This window comes from Nelumbo lutea, chromosome 2 (genome assembly GCF_056320005.1).
Source record: "Nelumbo lutea isolate HS-2025 chromosome 2, American lotus-T2T, whole genome shotgun sequence".
NCBI lineage: Eukaryota > Viridiplantae > Streptophyta > Magnoliopsida > Proteales > Nelumbonaceae > Nelumbo > Nelumbo lutea.
The window spans coordinates 31,262,326-31,281,731 of record NC_142685.1 but is presented as its reverse complement, the minus strand read 5'-3'; the positions used below and the strand labels follow the sequence as shown (position 1 = coordinate 31,281,731).

The following is a 19,406-nucleotide window of genomic DNA, read 5'->3' as shown; positions in this document are numbered from 1 at the left end:
CAATTATTATTATTTGGGTTCTTTAACAAAATAATAATAGAGTTTCATGAATTTACAAATTTCAATATGTTTTGAAATTATATTACGAAAATAATGAGCGGGGCAAGAAAATCATTTTCTTGGACCAAATTGCCCCTTTTATAAATCTGCAAATTAAATTGAAAAGAAAAGCAGAAGTTACTGTTGGGGTAAGCCTTCTTCTCTTCTCATCTCTACTCATCTCCCCCCCCCCCCCCCTTCCTTCGCCTTCCCCTATCTCCACCCACCGCTATTACTCAAGCCAATAGCCAACAATGATGCTTCGGTCTGTCACTATTGCCACTGTAATGGCTGGAAACCCAAACTTATCCACCATCAATATCTCTCTCTCTCCACCATCCAAACCAGTCCCCTCATCGCCCCACTCTATCTCTCATCGTCGCTGCAATTCGAATCAATAGTGACGCTAGAAACCGACCCCATTAGTTATTCTCTCTAGCTTGTTTTCCACTAGTCCCCTGTGATTTTTATTTTATTTTTAATTTCCCACCTTTTCCTCTATCCTATGATAGCATAGTCGCCCATTCATTATCAACACCTCCCTGTACTCCAACTTCCTCATTTTTGCTTGCCCCTACAACCCAGATTAACAAAAATGATAGAATTTTTTTCTCTCCCCAGTAACTCGATTATTTACCATCAAGAGCTGAGTATAATGTGTTCTTGTCACTATTGGTGTCGTTTAGAGGAGGGACATGAGATTCAGGAATTTGGTGGAGTCAAGACGCTAGTTCAAGATTCTAATGGTGGTTTTGCTATAGCGAGAATGAGGGGGAGAAGGGGCAACCATCGGACTGATTCAATGGTCACCATGCTTGACGGTGCCAGAAGAAGAAATATAATGAGAGAAAGGAAGAGAGAAAAATCAGAATTGGGGAGGTAATTTGGTCCATAAAAGTTAACTTTTTGCCGTTCACTATTTTTGTAATTTGTTTGTAAACGTATCTGATTTTGTTGATTCAACCAACTTCTATATTTTTGTAAAAAGCCCTTATTATTATTATTATTATTATTATTATTATTATTATTATTATTATTATTATTATTAAATTTTGTATTCCATTTTTAATATAAATAAAAATAATTTTTATTTAATATGATGAATATACAACATTAGAAATGTTCCCAAATGTTTTTTATAAAATTTTGTACTTTTTCATTATTTGTGTTCTATCTTTTTTAAATATTTATTATTCAATTATGACATCATGAGTTTCTTTGAAAAGTTGAATAATTGATCCACCACCTAGATAATAAAATAGCTTTGCTTTTTTATCAATTTTAAATTACACATTTTATCTATATTATATAAATAATTACTTATCACACTTGATTTTTGTTTGACATAATTAATATATAAATTTTTATATATTCTTTTGATTATTTATATTTTTTTATTTTTTAAAGATTTATTATTTAATGATCATATCATCGACTAATCTATTTGACCCAAAGTACTAACCCACCACCTAAAAAGAAAAATAGTTCGATTTCTAGGTTGACATTAAATTTTGTATTACATTTCCATCATTGATAAAATTATTTCTTATGTATAATGCTAATTTTTGTTCAATATAATGAATGCATAATATTAAAGATATACCCAATATTTTATTTTTTATAAATATATAACATTAGATATGTGCCCAAAATTTTCTCTATTTTTTATTTTAGTAATTTTTTGTATTTTCTATTTTTAAAAATTTTATTATTTGACTATTACATTATTTTATTTCTAAGTTGATTTTAAATTTGACATTCCATTTTCATCATTAATAAAAATACTTCTTACATTTCATACTTATTTTTTGTTTAGTATAATAAATATACAATATTAGAGATATGTCAAATTCTTTTTTTGTATTATATATTTTATTTATTTATGGAATTATTTATTAAACTATTTGAACCCAAATGGTTGAATACGTGAATTGCTTACCCACCACTAGGAGGGAAGAAAATGATTTTGTTTTCAAATTACTTTTCCAAATATTTATTTTTATACTACTAAAATTAATATTGTAGATTTAATTAGTAGAATTTAATGGTAAGAAAAATATATCTTAAATATAGAATTTAATGAGAGAATATACCTTAAATATGATATTTAATGAGAGAGAATAGGAAAATAGTTTTATATCTAATTGGTTTTAAATTTTATTTTCCATTTCCATCATTAAGAAAAACATTTATTATTTTTCATACTTATTATTGTTTAATATGTTGAATATATGATGTTAAAAAATATTTCCATTGTTTTAATTTAAATCTTTTTTACATTTTATCTATTATTGAATTTTATTATTTAATTGTGTCAACATGGATTGGCCCATTTAACCCAAAATGGTTTAATTTTTTACTACCTAGACTAAAATACTACTTTTTCTAGGTAGATTTTAAAAGTATAAGTTTTTATGTTATTGAAATTATTAGTTTATTATGTATGAATTTGATTAATAGAATTTAATGCTGTGAAGAAACAAAAATACGTTAAATATATGATTAAATGAAGGTGAATGCAATTTAATACCTTAAATGTTGGATTTAATAAGAGAGAATTGAATTAATTGAATACCTCTTTTCAAATCATTTATTATCAATAACAAATTATCCTATTTGCCCTCATTTTTTATCAATAAATTTAAACATGGAGGGGTAAATTTTGTCCTCAAAAAATTCTAGAAATATTATTGATCCTATTAGTGCTTTTTAAAGTAGTATAGATGTGGGGACAAGGGAAAATTTATTTTCTTGAGTATCACTTACCTACCCATCTCGTAGATAGGTAAATAACTTTCCCACTTAGGGGGAAAGTTGCCAACACTTGAATGAGACAAAAAATGCCCGTTTTAATAATGGATTTTTATGGATAAAATGGCTAATGCCTCATTTACATGGGAAATAAAAGAGTATGGGGAAATGCACTTACCCAGTTAAGTTTTTGTTGAAAAACATTTACCTGGGTAAGTAACTTATCGAAAAACAAACGTTGCCTATGAAACGTTTGAATTTGTTTATTCTAACTATTGAATGAGAGAAAATTATTAATAGGAGTTGGAAGGATAAATTGCTTTTGTGGCAACCAATATTCAGAGGAATGAAATTGAATTTGTTTCTATGAATGACCCTCATCTTTGGCGATATGCTTATTACCATTTTCTTGGCTGCCATTGTTTCTGTTTATAAAAAGATAAATATTTAGTAATAAAGTTATTATCATATAATATAGGAGAATGACGGTTCAGCCCAGGGTCAGAATTTGTTGGCTCAAAGTACTATTGGGGTAGGTGCTGGCTCGGAATTGATGCCAATTCATGGGCGGGCGTTGGTGTATAGAGTGTGGGTTATTGACATTTTGAATGTTTATAGCTCTACAATGAAAATCAGAAATCTGCATTGGGCCTGTCTGTACTTTTCCATATAATATATTTGATATTATGAAATAATATTCAATAATAATAATAATAATTGATGTTTAAAATGCATCTAATTCTGGTAAGACATGAAAGCAGGTCTTATCGATTCAGACCAGAATTTGTGTTTCAAATCCTTTAATAAGACCCAAACTCAGATGTAATTGCATTTGAAAAATCAAAGTTTTCAGAGCTGACGTTTAAAAGGTATTTTCAAATGCCACCTTAGAATTGACTATGAGGTCTTGAGACTCCTGAAACAAGAAGGGATCTTGGTTGCTGATAGAGATGTATTTAGTCCTGATCACGCATTGGCTTCTTGTCAATGGCCCAGATATCGGTTTATTAACAGACAAAATATATATGAAATAATCGCAAAAGATAAAAAATGCATAAAATATAGTGAACAAAATATTTCTTGTATGTTGTATACGGTTGAAATGCAAATTTATTTGCATTGATGCAAAACCGTGGTAGTGCATGCAAATGATTTCAATGCAAATTATGATTTTTTTCTTTTTAATTTCAAAATCTTACCTTATTTTGTTTGGTTTCAGTAAATTAAACCCAAAACATAATTAAACCAGAATTTGCATTATTTTTTATCTTCTGCACTCCCAAACATTTGTACTAGTGCAAATAAAATTGCACTGTAACCAAACACCGCCTAGAGAATTTAAAAAATATGAATACTAAAACTAGAAGCTTTAGTCAGTTGAATTTGTAATAATTATAATTAGCTGTTAAAATATTAATACAAATAAAATAAGCTACACGTGACAAAAATGGTATTAACATTTTGTGAAATTTCTGAAAATTATCTCTGATTCAGAAATAAAAAGAGGTGATTTTTCAGAAAATTAAAAACCTTTCAACAGATGACTTCCACACTGACTTGTGACATAAATATTCTTACATGATCTCTTTATTAGGTACAATATAGTATAGAACATGAATTCAAGGAAGACCAAAAGAGAGAATTTAAAAATTAAAGAAAAACAAAAGTACAATTCAACACCAAATTTGATGGACAATCCAATCACGGGAAGAGGAAATTGAATTCTTTCCCGTTATTACTGATAACTAGAAGCCATGATTAAAGACTTACACACGCTTCAAGCATTTCCATGGTTAACAAACTGCGTTTTGATTTCAGTGAGTCTAACTACCACCTGTTTCATGTTAATTCTCTGATCAGGTGACTCTCTAGAGCAGTCCAGAGCTAATTCCATGATGGATGAAAGACCATGTTGTATCACCATCATATCGCTTTCGCTTTTGTTAAGAAGATCTGTATCCACAATGTCCATTACTGCATTAGGAAGTGAAGCTTTCACCCATTGCTTTAGGCTCAACTCTCCAGCAAACATGGTATCTGTAGGCTTCTTTCTTGTTGATGCTTTTCCTTCTGATCCATACTCTATTTGTGTAATTTCATACATCAGGAAAGTAGAAAAACAATTTAAAGGAAATGCATGTGATAATTCTTCAATTACTGAATCTACATGATTCAAGAGAAAAGAGGACAACAAATTAGATGGGAACTGATGAAGGAAGATTTGGCCCGACCTCACAATTATGCGACACGTGACAAAAACAACAGTTCGGCATAAAAGCAAACCTAAAAGCGCGAACACCAAGGGGACACTAGTGGACCGAACTCCCTACTGGGGGCCCGAACTCACCCTTGGCCCCAAACCAGAAAGTAATATGAGCTGGCCTACCTTGTAATAGTTCGGGATACACCTCGCCGAACTGGCCCGCCCTATACATACCTCCGAACTCAAGACTTTGCCTCGTTCACCACTCCGCATCACCTTCTGGGCACCAAAACCAAACAAGTCATACCATGCCTGACACTGAGGAAGTCCGTACCCGAGGGCACCACACCCGACTGACTTGGGATCTGACGCTTAACGGCCGCACTCTAAAACGGCCACCTGCCACCGCCACCTGACACCGCCATCTCCAGTTAGAGAGACGGTTAAGTAGTGGCGGTTCTGTCCCAGCAGAAAGGACGATGGCCGAATTGACGAACGCAAGAGTAATCATACCCGACCTGACAAGGGCCTCGGAGAGAGTGCGCGAAGTGATTATAAGAACCCCCTGCCCCCAACAAACAAAGTATGTGCACTTTGCGCTATCTGGTCTACACTCTGCCTTTGAGAGATTACTGACTTGAGCTTCGGAGTTATCACACCGGGTTCCCCCCGGAGCTCTCTTCTTTCCCGTTTCAGGCTCCCCGACGCTGCAGCTCAGAGGCAAGTTCGTTGACAGCTAAGACCGGCCGGATTGCGCTCCATCAATTGGCGCCATCTATGGGAAATGGCTTCTAAAAGCCTCCCTCTAAATCTCTTTTACCTACCCTCCTTTCAAAAACTCCAACACCCACTCCAACACTGAAATGGCCTCCTCCAGCAGTGCCGGACGTGGAACCGAAACAACCACTACCAGAGAGCAACTTCATGCTCCGGCAGTGTGCATTGGGTAGTTCACCATCCCCCTTTCAGTGGATGGGATCCCAAGCTAGAATGTGCCACACGCGGTGGCACCTCTCCCACTACCCATCGAAATGAACTTCGCGGAACCAACTGTTGTCCCACTGGCAGCCCGCCAAAACCAGATAGATGATATGATGCAATGCATGCGGGTAATGTAGGCCCAAATGCGACAGTTCCAGCAGCACCAGCTCTAGCAACACCATGTGTTGCACCACCTCTCCCAACACCATTATCAACAACAATTCCCTCAGCTACCCTTGAACCAGTTGCTCCCCCCCCGGCACCCTGTTTCAAAGCCGGCCAAGGCCTCCCCCCAAGGTGGATGACCTCACCAAGGAGAGGCTTCCCGACCGCAAAACCCCCCTAACAGTCAGGCCTCATCCTCGGGCCGAAAGCAAAGAAAGATAACCCCCGCCTCGTAGCTCGCGGGTGGGTCAAGAACCTCGCCAACAAAGTCACCTCGATGCTCCAAGCCCGAGTTCCCACTCATAGAGAACCGCTTCAGTGCCTTAGCAGCAGGCCAGCAACCCGGGCCCATCGAGCTTGGCAACACGGAGGCAAGCAGCGCCAGCACCAGGCCCACTCAAAGGAGGCACCGGTGAAGTCATCGAACTGCTACTCGCGTGCTACCCGAGCTCAGAGGCAAGGAAGAAACGAGCTCGGGCGAGGTAAAAACCGTTCTCATTCTCTCAGTTCCTTCCCCCCTTTCAACAGAACTTTTGGCAGTCCCCTTGCCTAGAGATTTCAAACTCCCTTCTCTGGACAAGTATGATGGGTCCTTCGACCTCAACGACCACGTCGACGTGTTTCAGTCGCAAATGCACCTCGCTAGGGCAAACGAGTCGTGCATGTGTGTGGCCTTCACCACCACCTTCAGAGGGGTGGTCCGCACTTGGTACCAGAACCTAGCTTCTGGGTCAATAAAAAGTTGGCCCTAGTTCGTGCAGATCTTCACTACGCACTTTGTCACCAATAAAAGGTGTCCCAAAACCGAGGAAAGTATCTTCGGGGTAATCCAAAGAAAGGGAGAACCCATCCAGAGCTACATCAAACGGTTCAATGAAGCATGTTTGCAGATCCCTCGGTTAGACCCCACGGTACAGCTCACCGCGGCCAAAAGAGGGGTGACACACAAAGAGTTCAAATGGCACATGGTGGCCAGCCAGCCAGCAACCGTGGCTGACTTCCTCAAGCTTGCGGACAAGTTTATGAGAACAGAAGAAGAGATCAACCAAAGAATCGAAGGCAGGGTGGAAAAAAGAAAAAGAGAGGGCGAGCAGCCCTCCAACCCCGACGACAGAAGAGGCCATAACCGAGAGGCAAGCCGAGCCAGCCGTCCCGAGCTCCCTTAGCAGTTCGGACGGATTACACGCCATTGAACGCAAGGTAGACCGAGATTCTGATGACGATCAAGGACGTGCCTTACGTAAAGTGGCCACCTCGCCTGAAGAGCAACCCCAACGAGAGGAACAAAAATTTATATTGTAATTTTCATAAAGATCATGGTCATAGCACCGAGCAATGTAATAATCTCTGCGACGAGATAGAAGGACTCATCCGTCGCGGGTACTTAAGAAATTTTGTACACTATGACAATAGTAATAAAGTAGGTCGGCAAGGAGAACACGGGAAGGATGTCCCCGAGCCAAGCAACAGACCGGCCGAAGTCTTGTAGCGACCTCCCCCAGAAGAAAGGCCAGTTCGGGGAACCATCCACGTGATAGTGGGCGGTTCGGTGGTGGCAGGATGCACTTCGGCGGCAGCAAGGACGCCAGTTCATGAAGCAGCCCGAGAAGAGCAGAACCCTCCCAAGAGGCTGAAGAAGGAAGAACCAATCTTTTTTACAGAAGACGACGCGCGAGGTGTTCACTACCCCCACGACTACGCGCTCGTCATAAAGCTAAGGATCAACGACTTCGAAGTCCGGTGCATGCTGGTTGACTCAGGCAGTTCAGCGAACATACTATTCAAATCAGCGTTCGACCAATTGCAGTTGCAGAAAAGCGATTTGAAACCCGCTCACACTCCTCTGGTAGGCTTCAGCGGAGAGGAAGTCAGGCCGTTGGGAAAAATAACAGTACCTGTGGAAGTCGGCACATGGCCGTGCGTGGTAAGACCTAACCACGATTTCCTGGTGGTCGCGACCCCCTCCCCATACAACACCATAATAGGGCGACCAATTACGCATATTCTGCGTGCAGTGGTCTCCACCTATTATCTGGCAATGAAGTTCCCCACGGTGTGAGGGTAGCGCGGGGCGACCAACTCAAGTCCCACAAATGCTATGTTGCCGCCCTAAAGGGAAAAAACAAGGCAGCCGACGACCTCGAACTAGAGTGACCTGTAGAAAAGGGCGAGGAACGAGCTTCACCCACTGAGGAAATAGTCACAGTCCCGACCTCGGCTACAGATTCGACGCAAACTCTACAGATCGGCACCTCTGTCAAGGAGCCTTTGCGAACTGAACTGGTGAGTTTCTTACTCCAAAATTTAGATATTTTTGCATGGTCCGCGGAAGATATGCCCGGTATTGACCCTGACCTCATAACTCACAATCTTAACACTGACCCTGTAGTCAGACCCGTTAGACAAAAGAAACGCAACTTAGCCCCGGAGCGCTGGAGAGCGGTCGACGACGAAGTTGAAAAGCTCCTCACAGCGGATTTCATAAGGGAAGTTCATTACTCGAGCTGGGTAGCCAACCCAGTGCTGGTGAAAAAAGCCAACGGCGAGTGGCGCATGTGTGTCGACTACACCGATCTGAACCAAGCTTGCCCAAAAGACTACTTCCCCCTACCCCAAATTGACCGCCTTGTGGATGCGACCTCGGGACACGAGCTGCTAAGCTTCCTGGACTTCTACTCAGGCTACAACCAAATTAAGATGGACCTGTCCAACCAAGAAAAAACCAGCTTCATTACCGAGTTCGGCCTGTACTACTACAAGGTCATGCCCTTCGGGCTAAAGAATGTTGGTACGACCTTTCAAAGACTTGTAAATAAACTTTTTTGGCCTTTAATTGGCACGAAAATCGAATGTTATGTAGACGATATGGTCGTCAAAACACAGTTTTCATGAGAATTAATAAGAGACTTGGATTTTGTCTTCCAAATTCTGCGTCAGTATAACATGAGACTAAACCCAAACAAGTGTGTATTCGGTGTCACCTCGGGTAAGTTCCTAGGGTACATCATCAACCGGCGTGGCATTGAGGCCAACCCGGACAAAATAAGGGCCACCCTTGATATGAGACCACCTCGGAAACTAAAAGAAGTTCAAAGGCTAAACGGCCGCATAGCCGCTCTAAGTCGCTTCATGTCCAAGTTGGCAGACCGCTGCCTACCTTTCTTCAAGGCAATCAAAGGCAAAGGGTTCGAATGGACCCGAGATTGCCAGCTCGTGTTCGACGAGCTAAATACTTACCTCGCCACCGTACCAACCTTAGCCAATCCAGAGAAGGGCGAAGTCCTAGAACTGTACCTCTCAGCGAGCGACAAAGTGATCAGTTCGGTATTAGTAAAGCAAGTAGATCGGGTCCATCGGCCTGTCTATTATGTTAGTAAAATTCTGTAGGGAGCAAAAACAAGGTACCCGTAGATAGAAAAAATTGCCTACGCACTAGTGATGTCAGCTCGAAAACTCCGCCCGTACTTCCAGGCTCACACCGTCATTGTCTTGACCGACAAACCCCTAAGACAAGTTTTGCTGAAGCCCGAGGTCTCCGGTAGGCTAACGAAATGAGCCATCGAACCGCAATTAAGGCCCAAGCTCTGGCAGATTTTATCGCCGAGTGCACTTTCAGCAACGAAGCCCTATAGGTCGAGCCCGAGGCCCCCAATTCGGGCGAACCCAGTGCTCCCGAGCCAATAGAGTCTGAACCCCGTGAAGTAGCAGCCAGTGTGGCATCAATCCTGGTCAAGCGTAACGCGAACTGGGATGAGGAGCCCTGGATCCTTCACGTGGATGGTTCCTCGAACCAGCAAGGCAGTGAGGCTGGAATAGTCTTATGCGGCCCGGGCGGTACAAAATTAGAATACGCACTACGCTTTGAGTTCGCAGCATCCAACAACAAGGCAGAGTACGAAGCACTGATAGCCGGGCTGAACTTAGCGCGAAAGGTAAAGGCAAAGCACTTGGTCATGTGTAGCGATTCCCAACTCGTAGTCAATCAAGTTATGGGCGAGTATGAAGCACGCGAGCTCTCCATGATCGCATATTTGGCGAAAGTAAAAGAGGCCCTGCTCAACTTCCAGTCACACTTCATTAGGCAAATCCCGAGGTCAGAGAACACTGAGGCCGACGCTCTGTCCCAGTTAGCCAGCACAAGTCACAACAACGTGAGAACCGTGTACATAGAAGATTTACCTCGGCCTAGTATTCTCGGGGGGGCAAAGGAGGTCGCTCCCATCATCGAAGCAGAGCTGAGCTGGATCGACCCACTCGCGAGCTTCCTGATAGACGGAACCCTCCCTGCAGAACGCAATGCGGCCAAGAGGGTGCAGCGCCAGACAGCCAAATACATCATAATAGACAAACGGTTATACCGACGGTCCTACACGCTCCCCTACTTGCGTTACCTGCGACCTACCGAAGCCGAGTTCGTACTTCGCGACACTCACGAAGGCCTGTGCGGCAGACACTTGGGGGGTAGAGCACTCGCCCAAAAGGTACTTCGACAAGGATACTACTGGCCAACGATGAAGGCAGAAGCCGTCGAGCTCGTCAGAAAATGTGACAAGTGTCAGAAACACGCCAATATCCACCATCAGCCTGCTTTCGACCTAAAATACATCACTAGCCCGTGGCCCTTTGCACAATGGGGCATCGACCTCCTGGGACCCTTCCCGCCAGCAACAGGCGGAAGAAAATTCATAGTTGTTGTAGTAGATTACTTCACGAAGTGGATAGAAGCTGAACCTCTAGCAACTGTTACGACCCGAAACATACAGAACTTCTTTTGGAAGAACATAGTATGTTGTTTCGGCTAAACTTAACATCAGTCGCGCACCCGCAGGCAAATGGTCAGACGGAAGTAATGAACAGAGCCATCCTGCATGGACTGAAAGCACGTCTGGATCGAGCTAAGGGACTGTGGGCCGAAGAGCTACCAAGTGTCTTGTGGGCTTACCGAACTACAGAAAAAAACACCACGGGAGAAACCCCCTTCAACCTCACCTACGGCACTGAAGCAGTGATCCCGATGGAAATCGAAGTACCAACATTGCGACTAGAAACGTACGACGATTGGACAAACGGAGATGAGTTACGTACCAACCTTGACCTACTGGATGAGGTTAGGGACCTCGCTTATATCCGGACAGCGGCCTACCAGTAGCAGGTAGCTCGCTACTACAATGCCAAAGTAAAGCAATGAAGCTTCCGAGTCGACGACCTGGTCCTTCGTAAGATTATGGTGCCTGAACCCAGTGTGGGCAAACTTGGACCAAACTGGGAAGGGCCCTATAAAGTAAAGAGAGCGCTCGGGGGTGCATACGAGCTTGAAACCTTGGAAGGCAAACAAGTACCTCGAGCGTGGAACATCGTGAACTTAAGGCGATACTACTTATAAACCACCAATCGAAGTGGACGAAATCAGGTCCTATGGGCCACGATGCAGAGCCAAGAGGAACATCGGCGTAAACAAGCAAAGAAAAGGGCATATTATCAACTCGACAAAGAAACAGTTCGGGAAAAAGGAAAATGTGGACAAAAAGATTATCTATTCCGTTGCAAGAAACAGTACATTGGCCATCAGAAGGCACTTACAAAAAAATAGCTACATGCCTGGAGCTACTTCTTTGCCATCAGAAGGCACTTCAACAACACCCGAAGGCCCTGCCTCTCCTTCAGAGTCCGGCTCGCCATCGGCAGCATTGGCCATCTCCTGAGTTATATGCGAAGTGGATATGGCACTAACATCAAGGTCAGGGTACGTGTTCCGGATCATCCACCGACTCAGTTTGAACCCCCTCTTGTAAGAATCCACCATCAGATCGTCAAAACACGGAGAGGCAATGTAGTCTTCAATGGCCTTCTTCTTGGTGTCTTCAATGCCTTGGGAAAAAATCTGTGTTTTCTCCCTGATGTCCTCCTGAAGATATTCGACTTGATGCTGCAAATCCAACTTCAAGTCTGCCATGTGCTTGACAACGACCCCCATGGCCTCGACATCACGCTGAGACCTTGCCTGCCTGGCCATTGCGACGCGAGCAGCCTCTTCGGCAACATAAGTGGCCGCCTCAGCAGCTCGGGTATTCGCCTCTGCAGCATGAGCGGCAGCCTCAGTAGCTCGCGCTTGTCGCGAGCTCCTCTCCACTTGGGCTGCTAAGGCATGAATTGAAGAATTCACCTACCAAAAGAAACAAGTGAGCAATGACAGCAAAAGCGACAGAAAATGAAAAAGGCAGACGAAATCTGACTTACCACCATAGCATGAGTTACGGCGCGACAGGCGACCTAGTTCAAAGGAAGATCCGTCCACGCCGTGATCTCCTCAGGGAAAGTAGCCTCCTTACTCTTCTGAAGAGCGTAGTTCAGCGTCAACACGCTCCTGAACTCCCCTTGAGCTCCCGAACCCGAGGGCCCAGCCTGCATATGAGCAGACCCAGAGTGAGCAGGAGCACTTGAGTTTGCGGGAGCGCCTATATAAGTGGTCTCAGTGTAAGGCACCCCGGCAGCTTCATGCATCGGTGGAGTCACCTCGGGCTCCTTGGGCAAATCCTCTGGCATGTTGTCTGGAACTTGAGACTCCTCTTCCGGGGGCAGCTCAGTACGAGTTCGCTTGGTGACCCGCTTCCTCCTCTTCATACCTTGGAACAGACGCCCCCCACGAGTTCTCTCCGCGTCCACCACACCTGCAGAAACGAGTTTGACATCAGAAAAAATAAAGGAACAAAGCAACAAGAAACCGCAGAACTAGAAACCTACCCGAACACAGGCCGGCCGCAATAAGCTTGGCCTCCGTTAAGTAGTAATGGCACTTCAAACCGAGTCGTGCCCATTGCCGGAGGCCCTTCACCGTCTCTTTGTCAAGAGTAACACCTGAATCAGGAGCGGCCTCACCCCACCCGGTCTGAAAGGGCCTTCCTTGTGCACTTCGCACACCGAAGCAGTCCCGCTTCCATGCTGGGACTTTATTAGGAAGATCATGCAGAAGCTTAAATGCCGGATGAGGAGAAAGATAATACGCCCATCTTCCCCTAGGAAGAGAACCCGCCTGTCTCTTGAGCATCAAGATGGAGGAGAATATCTCTAAGTCTAAAGGGAAATTCTGCTTGGAAAAAAGGGAGACTGTCCCCACCAGGTTCCGAATAGAGTTCAGATGAAGTTGGCCAATGGTGACACTGAAGTGGTTTATGACTTCGACGAGAAGGGGGTGGAAAGGAAGTCGCAACCCCGCAACGAGCTGCTCTCGAAAAATCACAATCTCATCAGGACCGTGTTCCCAAGGAAAGCTACCTGAAGGAATAAAATATGTATACCCCCCAGGCAGATTGTAAGACACAAGTATAGATTGAAGCCCCTCAGACGTCATGGTCGAGGGACCAAACCTGTCTAGCATTCGACCTCGGCGAGAGGTAGACGCCAAACTGCCCGAAGTGGCTTGGCCTACTGGTTCATAGTCCTCGGGTTCCACCTCAGGATCACTGAGGCAGTTGGGGGATATGGCTCGATTTGTAGAACCTACGTCAGTCCTACTTGAAGAGTCGTCTGAGCTATCAAAGCTAGACATTGAGGAAAGGAGGTGGATTCAGGAAAGTACTCACCGGAAGAAAGTTTTGAAGGCTCCGGAGATAGGAACCAGCCAAAAAACCTTGGAGGCTATGTAACCAGCCTAGACGCGAGCTGAAAAAACTTAGACGCGAGCTGAAATATTGGACGCGAGCTCAATAGGCAAACCGCAGAAGTGACAAATCAATTGGGGTCTCCCACTATTTATAGCTACAGTAACCAAGAATTGACCGTGCAGATCAAAGACAATCCGACGGCCCACATTTGCACTGACCGCACGTCCCCTGAGGTCGAGACGTGATTGGCGCACGTCTTTCTGAAAAAAGCAAAACGTCAGTGCACGTCTTTTTGAAACCGACGTCGCGCTGACGCATGTCTTTTTGAAATTGACTGTGCCACACGTCTCCCTAACAAATGCCAGTGCACGTCCAGCAGTGGCGCGCCTTTTTCTGACCCGTTGTCACGTCCCAGCGACGCGAATTTTTGAAACTCAAAAATGCGTTGTCAGTTTCCCGCCTTCTCGGAAACCGAAAAACCCTCGCAGAAGCAACTCGTGCAGTCAAGATTCAAAGGATGGGACAAATCCACCTACCACCTCGCAAAACGCCCTACACCAGGGCAAGACCCTTGGCACGAGGAGTGGGGGGCAATTGATGAAGGAAGATTTGGCCCAACCTCACAGTTATGCGACACGTGGCAAAGACAACAGCTCAGCACAAAAGCAAGCCTAAAAGCGCGAACACCAAGGGGACACCAGCGGACCGAACTCCCTACTTGGGGCCCGAACTCACCCTTGGCCCCAAACCAGAAAGTAATCCAAGCTAGCCTACCTTGTAACAGTTCGGGATACACCTCGCCGAACTGGCCCGCCCTATACATGTCTCCGAACTCAAGACTTCACCTCGTTCACCACTCCGCATCACCTTCTGGGCACCAAAACCAAACAAGTCGTACCATGCCTGACACTGAGGAAGTCCGTACCCGAGGGCGCCGCACCCGACTGACTTGGGATTTGACGCTTGACGGCCGCACTCTAAAACGGCCACCTGCCACCGCCACCTGACACCGCCATCTCCAGTTAGAGAGACGGTTAGGCAGTGGTGGTTCTATCCCAGTAGAAAGGACGACGGCCGAATTGACGGACGCAAGAGTAATCATACCCGACCTGACAAAGGCCTCGGAGCGAGTGCGCGAAGTGATTATAAGAACCCCCTGCCCCCAACAAACAAGGTATGTGAACTTTGCGCTATCTGGTCTACACTCTGCCTTTGAGAGATTACTGACTTGAGCTTCGGAGTTATCACACCGGGTTCCCCCCGGAGCTCTCTTCTTTCCCGTTTCAAGCTCCCCGACGCTCCAGCTCAGAGGCGAGTTCGTTGACAGTTAAGACCGGCCGGATTGCGCTCCATCAGGAACAATAAGAACAACCTCATGCTTCACACTTCATCACTAGTATTTTTTGTAAACCAAACAAGTGGTTGAACTAAATGACTTATTTCTTTTCCCTTTGATGGAAAATATTTTATAATAAAATATTCAAGGGTAGTTATCAAGGTTTACTCGATTGGATCAAACAAGGGTAAAATGAGATTTCACTTCAAAATAAACAAAGCATAAACAATAAAAATCTCCTCGCTGTTTAACCAAAAACAAGATAACAGATCTCCCACAGTAGTTCATGAAGCTTAAGCTAATTTTACATTTTTAGAAACTAGAGTTGATAGAGGTTTCTATATTCAAAAGAGCTGGTGGAAAAGTTATCCCAATAAGAGATGGAAGAGGATTTTGTATGCTTTTCTCAAGCTCTCATCTTCTTAATTAAAAGAAAAAGAATAATAATGAAAGGGCTAAATTAAAATGGCAAATATAAGGATTAAAGACAACATAAAAGCAAAACTCTTACCAGGAGCAATGTATCCTATACTGCCAAGAGTCTGGTTTTGTACTGCACTCTTGTCTGTAGCTAATATCTTTGCAATACCAAAATCACCCACATGTGCCACAAGCTCCTCATCAAGGAGGACATTGCTTGGCTTCAGATCACAATGCACCACTGGCTCTGAATAGTGGTGATGTAGATATTCCAATGCCAAGGCAACATCTCTCATAATGTTTATCCTTTGCCGGAGATCCAAGGAGTGATTGTCAGAATATAACCATATCTCAAGGCTCCCATTTGGCATAAACTGCATCACCAGAGCTCTGAAATTGTAGTTGGAACAAGTAGTAATTAGCTTGACATGATTTCTATGTCTTACATTGAGCAGTACTCGACATTCTGCAAGAAAACTCTCAAGTGTTCCTTCAAGCTGCAAATTCAAGACTTTCACGGCAACTATCATTCCATCTTTGTATACTGAACTGAAGCTCCCTACTCCAAGTATGTTTGCACCATGGAAGTTGGTGGTTGCTTGAAGAATCTCTTTGTATGTAATTGTTTTATGTATCGCTGGAGCTGATGGATCAACCTCTAATGGAGCATGTGCCTGTTTCATTCCATACTTCACCAGTAGAGAGCAGGAAACAAGGAATGTGATAAAGGCAAATGCAAGAACGATTAAAAGAACATGTTCAAGTTGATGAGAATTTGTTCTGGGATTTGCACAGGTTGGGATTTGATGATCTTTTGATACACCACACAGTGCTTCATTCCCCAAGAAAGATTGCACTGTAAAGTTTGCAAATGGTCCTCCATTGGGAATTTCTCCTTGGAGCCTATTATATGAAAGATTCAAACAATTGAGAAGCAGAAGTTTCTCCAAAGACGTTGGAATCTCGCCTGATAGACTATTGTAAGAGAGATCCATGGATTCCAGACTAATTAAATTGCCCAAGGATTGAGGAATGGAGCCTTGTAACTGGTTTCGTGATAAGCTCAAATGATTTAGTCTTTGGAGGTTGCCTATGGTATACGGAATTCTACCAATCAACTGATTCCAAGACAAGTCCAGTTCTTCTAGGGAATTCAAATTTCCCAATTCCAGAGGCAGATTCCCATGCAAAGAATTATGTGTCAGATTCAAAACTAATAGACTTTTTAGGGCCCATAGACTTGAAGGTATTTCAGAAGTTAACAGATTGAAGCCTATGTTGAGGCGATATAGATCACTAAGATTTCCTATGCACTTGGGTATCTGCCCAGAGAGCTTATTACCCTCAAGATTTAGTTCCCCCAATCGCACCAGAGAACAAAGATCATTTGGAATGGACCCTTGTATGCTGTTATATCTTAGGTCTAGCCTTTGTAGCTTTTCTAACCTTCCAATTGTTGATGGAATGGTTTCACCGATTTCATTGCCAAAAAATTCAAATGTAATTAAATTGCTCAAGTTTCCAACTTCTTCAGGAATGCCACCCTTAATCTGACACATATCTCCCATGAAAATTTGAAGAGAATTGGAGAGGTTCGCTATTGAATTTGGTAAGATGTCATTCAATTGATTTTCCCCTATAATCAAATACTCCAAGTTTCTACAACTTGTTAGAGTTGTGAGAAATGCAATTTCTCCACTCCTAGTTGCATGGTTAGTTAATTGATTATCCCCAATATTGAGAATTCGGAGATTTTGCAAATTCCCCAGGGAAGTAGGTACTGGACCAGTGAAGAAGTTATTACCCATGTCTACAGCACGCAGCTGAGAAGCATTTGAGATAGAATTGGGTATTGGTCCACTAAGATTATTAGTATCTAGATATAGTTCTTTAAGATTGGGAACCAATAATCCAAGGGTTATTGGAACATACCCTGAGAGACGATTATGAGTGAAGGAAATCACTTGAAGACTCGATATGTTAAGAATCTGTTCTGATACTGATCCCATGAAATTGTTGAAGCTCAAACTCAAGATTTGCAAATTTTGAAGACGACCCACTTCTTCAGGAATGACGCCCATCATGTTATTGTGTTCCAATTCAAGTACCAGCAGGTTTGAAAGGTCACCCACAGATGGAGGAATCATACCGGTGAAAGAATTATAGCGGAGATACAACCCCTCGAGGCTAGACAAGTTCCCAATTTCTTCAGGCAAGGCTCCTGTAAATTTGTTCTTAGACAATGACAGATATCTCAGCTTTGAACATTGGCATGCACTAGATGGAATTCCACCACTGAGTTGATTGCCTCCAAGATCAAGGTATACAAGGTTAGGAAGGAGACGCCCGATATCCATTGGGAGGCTACCGGATATGCTATTGTTTGCGAGACAAATGCCTTTCAGAGATGAGATATCAAATATGGAAGAAGGAATGGAGCCCGTCAAATGGTTTTCAAAAAAGATTAATTCCTTCAAGCTGAGTAGATTACCGAGCTCGTTGGGAATACTTCCTTCCAGGTTATTGGATGATAAGTCAAAGGTCTCAAGAAACGATAGGTTGCCAATGGAAGGCGGGATAGTGCCAGTGAGAATATTACCTGCAAGAGATAATAGACGGAGCTTACTTAGGGTTCCAAGCTCTGTAGGCACAACTCCACTGAGCTTGTTGTTTGACAGTGACAAGGCTTCAAGTTCCCGGCATTCCGACAAGCTAGCCGGAATAACTCCTTCCAACTGATTCTGTCCCAGGTTTAGTACCTTCAGACGGTGTAAATGGCCAAGCTCGTAGGGTAGATGGCCCTGGAAATTGTTGTTGCTGAGGTCAAGCACTGTGAGGAATGAGAGGTTGCTCAGCTGGGGCTCGATGGTGCCCACGATGCCCATAGAGGAAAGATTCAAGACAGTGATTCGTCGACCAAAATTGTCACACGAGACTCCAATCCAATTGCAGAAGACTCTGAAATCCAATTGTTGGCTAAGATATTATCTGAATCAAGGGTCATGCGAGCTTTGAAGGCCAACAAAACAGACTTCTGATCAGTGACGTTTGGCGAAGATGCAGCCACCTGTGCCATGCATGAACATGAATAAACGAACAAAGCTGTTACCACAAAAGACACCAATAAGCCAGTCTTCTCCATGGCACGAGATAGAAGGAAATAGAATGGAGATCAACTATCTAACTAGTATCTAACTTTATATGATCTAAGGGGTTCGTTTCATGGCTCCATCGATCAGCCATCAAATTGAGAGCCCACTTTTTTTCCGTCATTTTGCTATTATTTTATGATTTATTCAGTTTACTAATTTCCAGCTCCCACTTGTTTTGTTCTTTAGCAAAACATTTCCATGCATGAGAGCTGGGTTACGTTCTCTTTTTGTCTCAACATAACCCATCATTTCATCATATACAGTGAATATATAATTGACTTAATAAAGAAAGAAACTAAACTCCATAAAAATTTCCATGCAAGAGAGCTGGGTTACGTTCTCTTTTTGTCTCAACCTAACCCATCATTTCATCATATACAGTGAATATATAATTGACTTAATAAAGAAATAAATTAAACTCCATATAAAGATTAGGCCCTATTTGGTGTGTTTTTTCGGACAGTCTTTGAATTGTTTACAAGTCAGATAGATCGATTTTTGGTCTATTCTCATTTGGTTCACGGAAGATCTAGGCCATCAAAAGTTAGAGTGCCGAAAAGACGTGAAAAAACCCATTTTATGCTGATTCCAGGAAGCTCTAAATGAAACTTTTCACGTCTTTGGCATTTTATTCTCATGTAGAAAAATAAAAGACACACAAAAAGACATGTATCTGCCAAATTAGTTTGGGCTACTGAGATCTTCATGTAAAAATCCAACACGTCTTTTGACTGTTATAACTAAAAATTCTTTATAAA

General features: G+C 43.1%; 1 protein-coding gene across 1 annotated transcript; it reads right to left on the bottom strand.

Annotated features, from left to right (window-relative positions):
* Positions 1-4,331: 4,331 nt before the first annotated feature.
* LOC148869638 (uncharacterized) lies at positions 4,332-18,488 on the bottom strand. The gene is made up of 2 exons (XM_088973271.1): positions 15,588-18,488; positions 4,332-4,872 (listed from the first exon to the last, which is right to left on the bottom strand). The coding sequence occupies exons 1-2, from the start codon at positions 18,379-18,381 to the stop codon at positions 4,568-4,570; spliced, it is 3,099 nt and encodes a 1,032-aa protein (XP_088829397.1). The 5' UTR covers positions 18,382-18,488; the 3' UTR covers positions 4,332-4,567.
* Between the last annotated feature and the right edge of the window lie 918 nt (positions 18,489-19,406).

Bases quoted from the DNA above. Each gene is read 5' to 3' on its own strand.
- LOC148869638 (XM_088973271.1), bottom strand. From the start codon at position 18,381: ATGGGCATCGTGGGCACCATCGAGCCCCAGCTGAGCAACCTCTCATTC. The intron at 4,873-15,587 runs GTAAGAGTTTTG...TTACACAAATAG, and splicing joins TATAGGATACATTGCTCCTG to AGTATGGATCAGAAGGAAAA.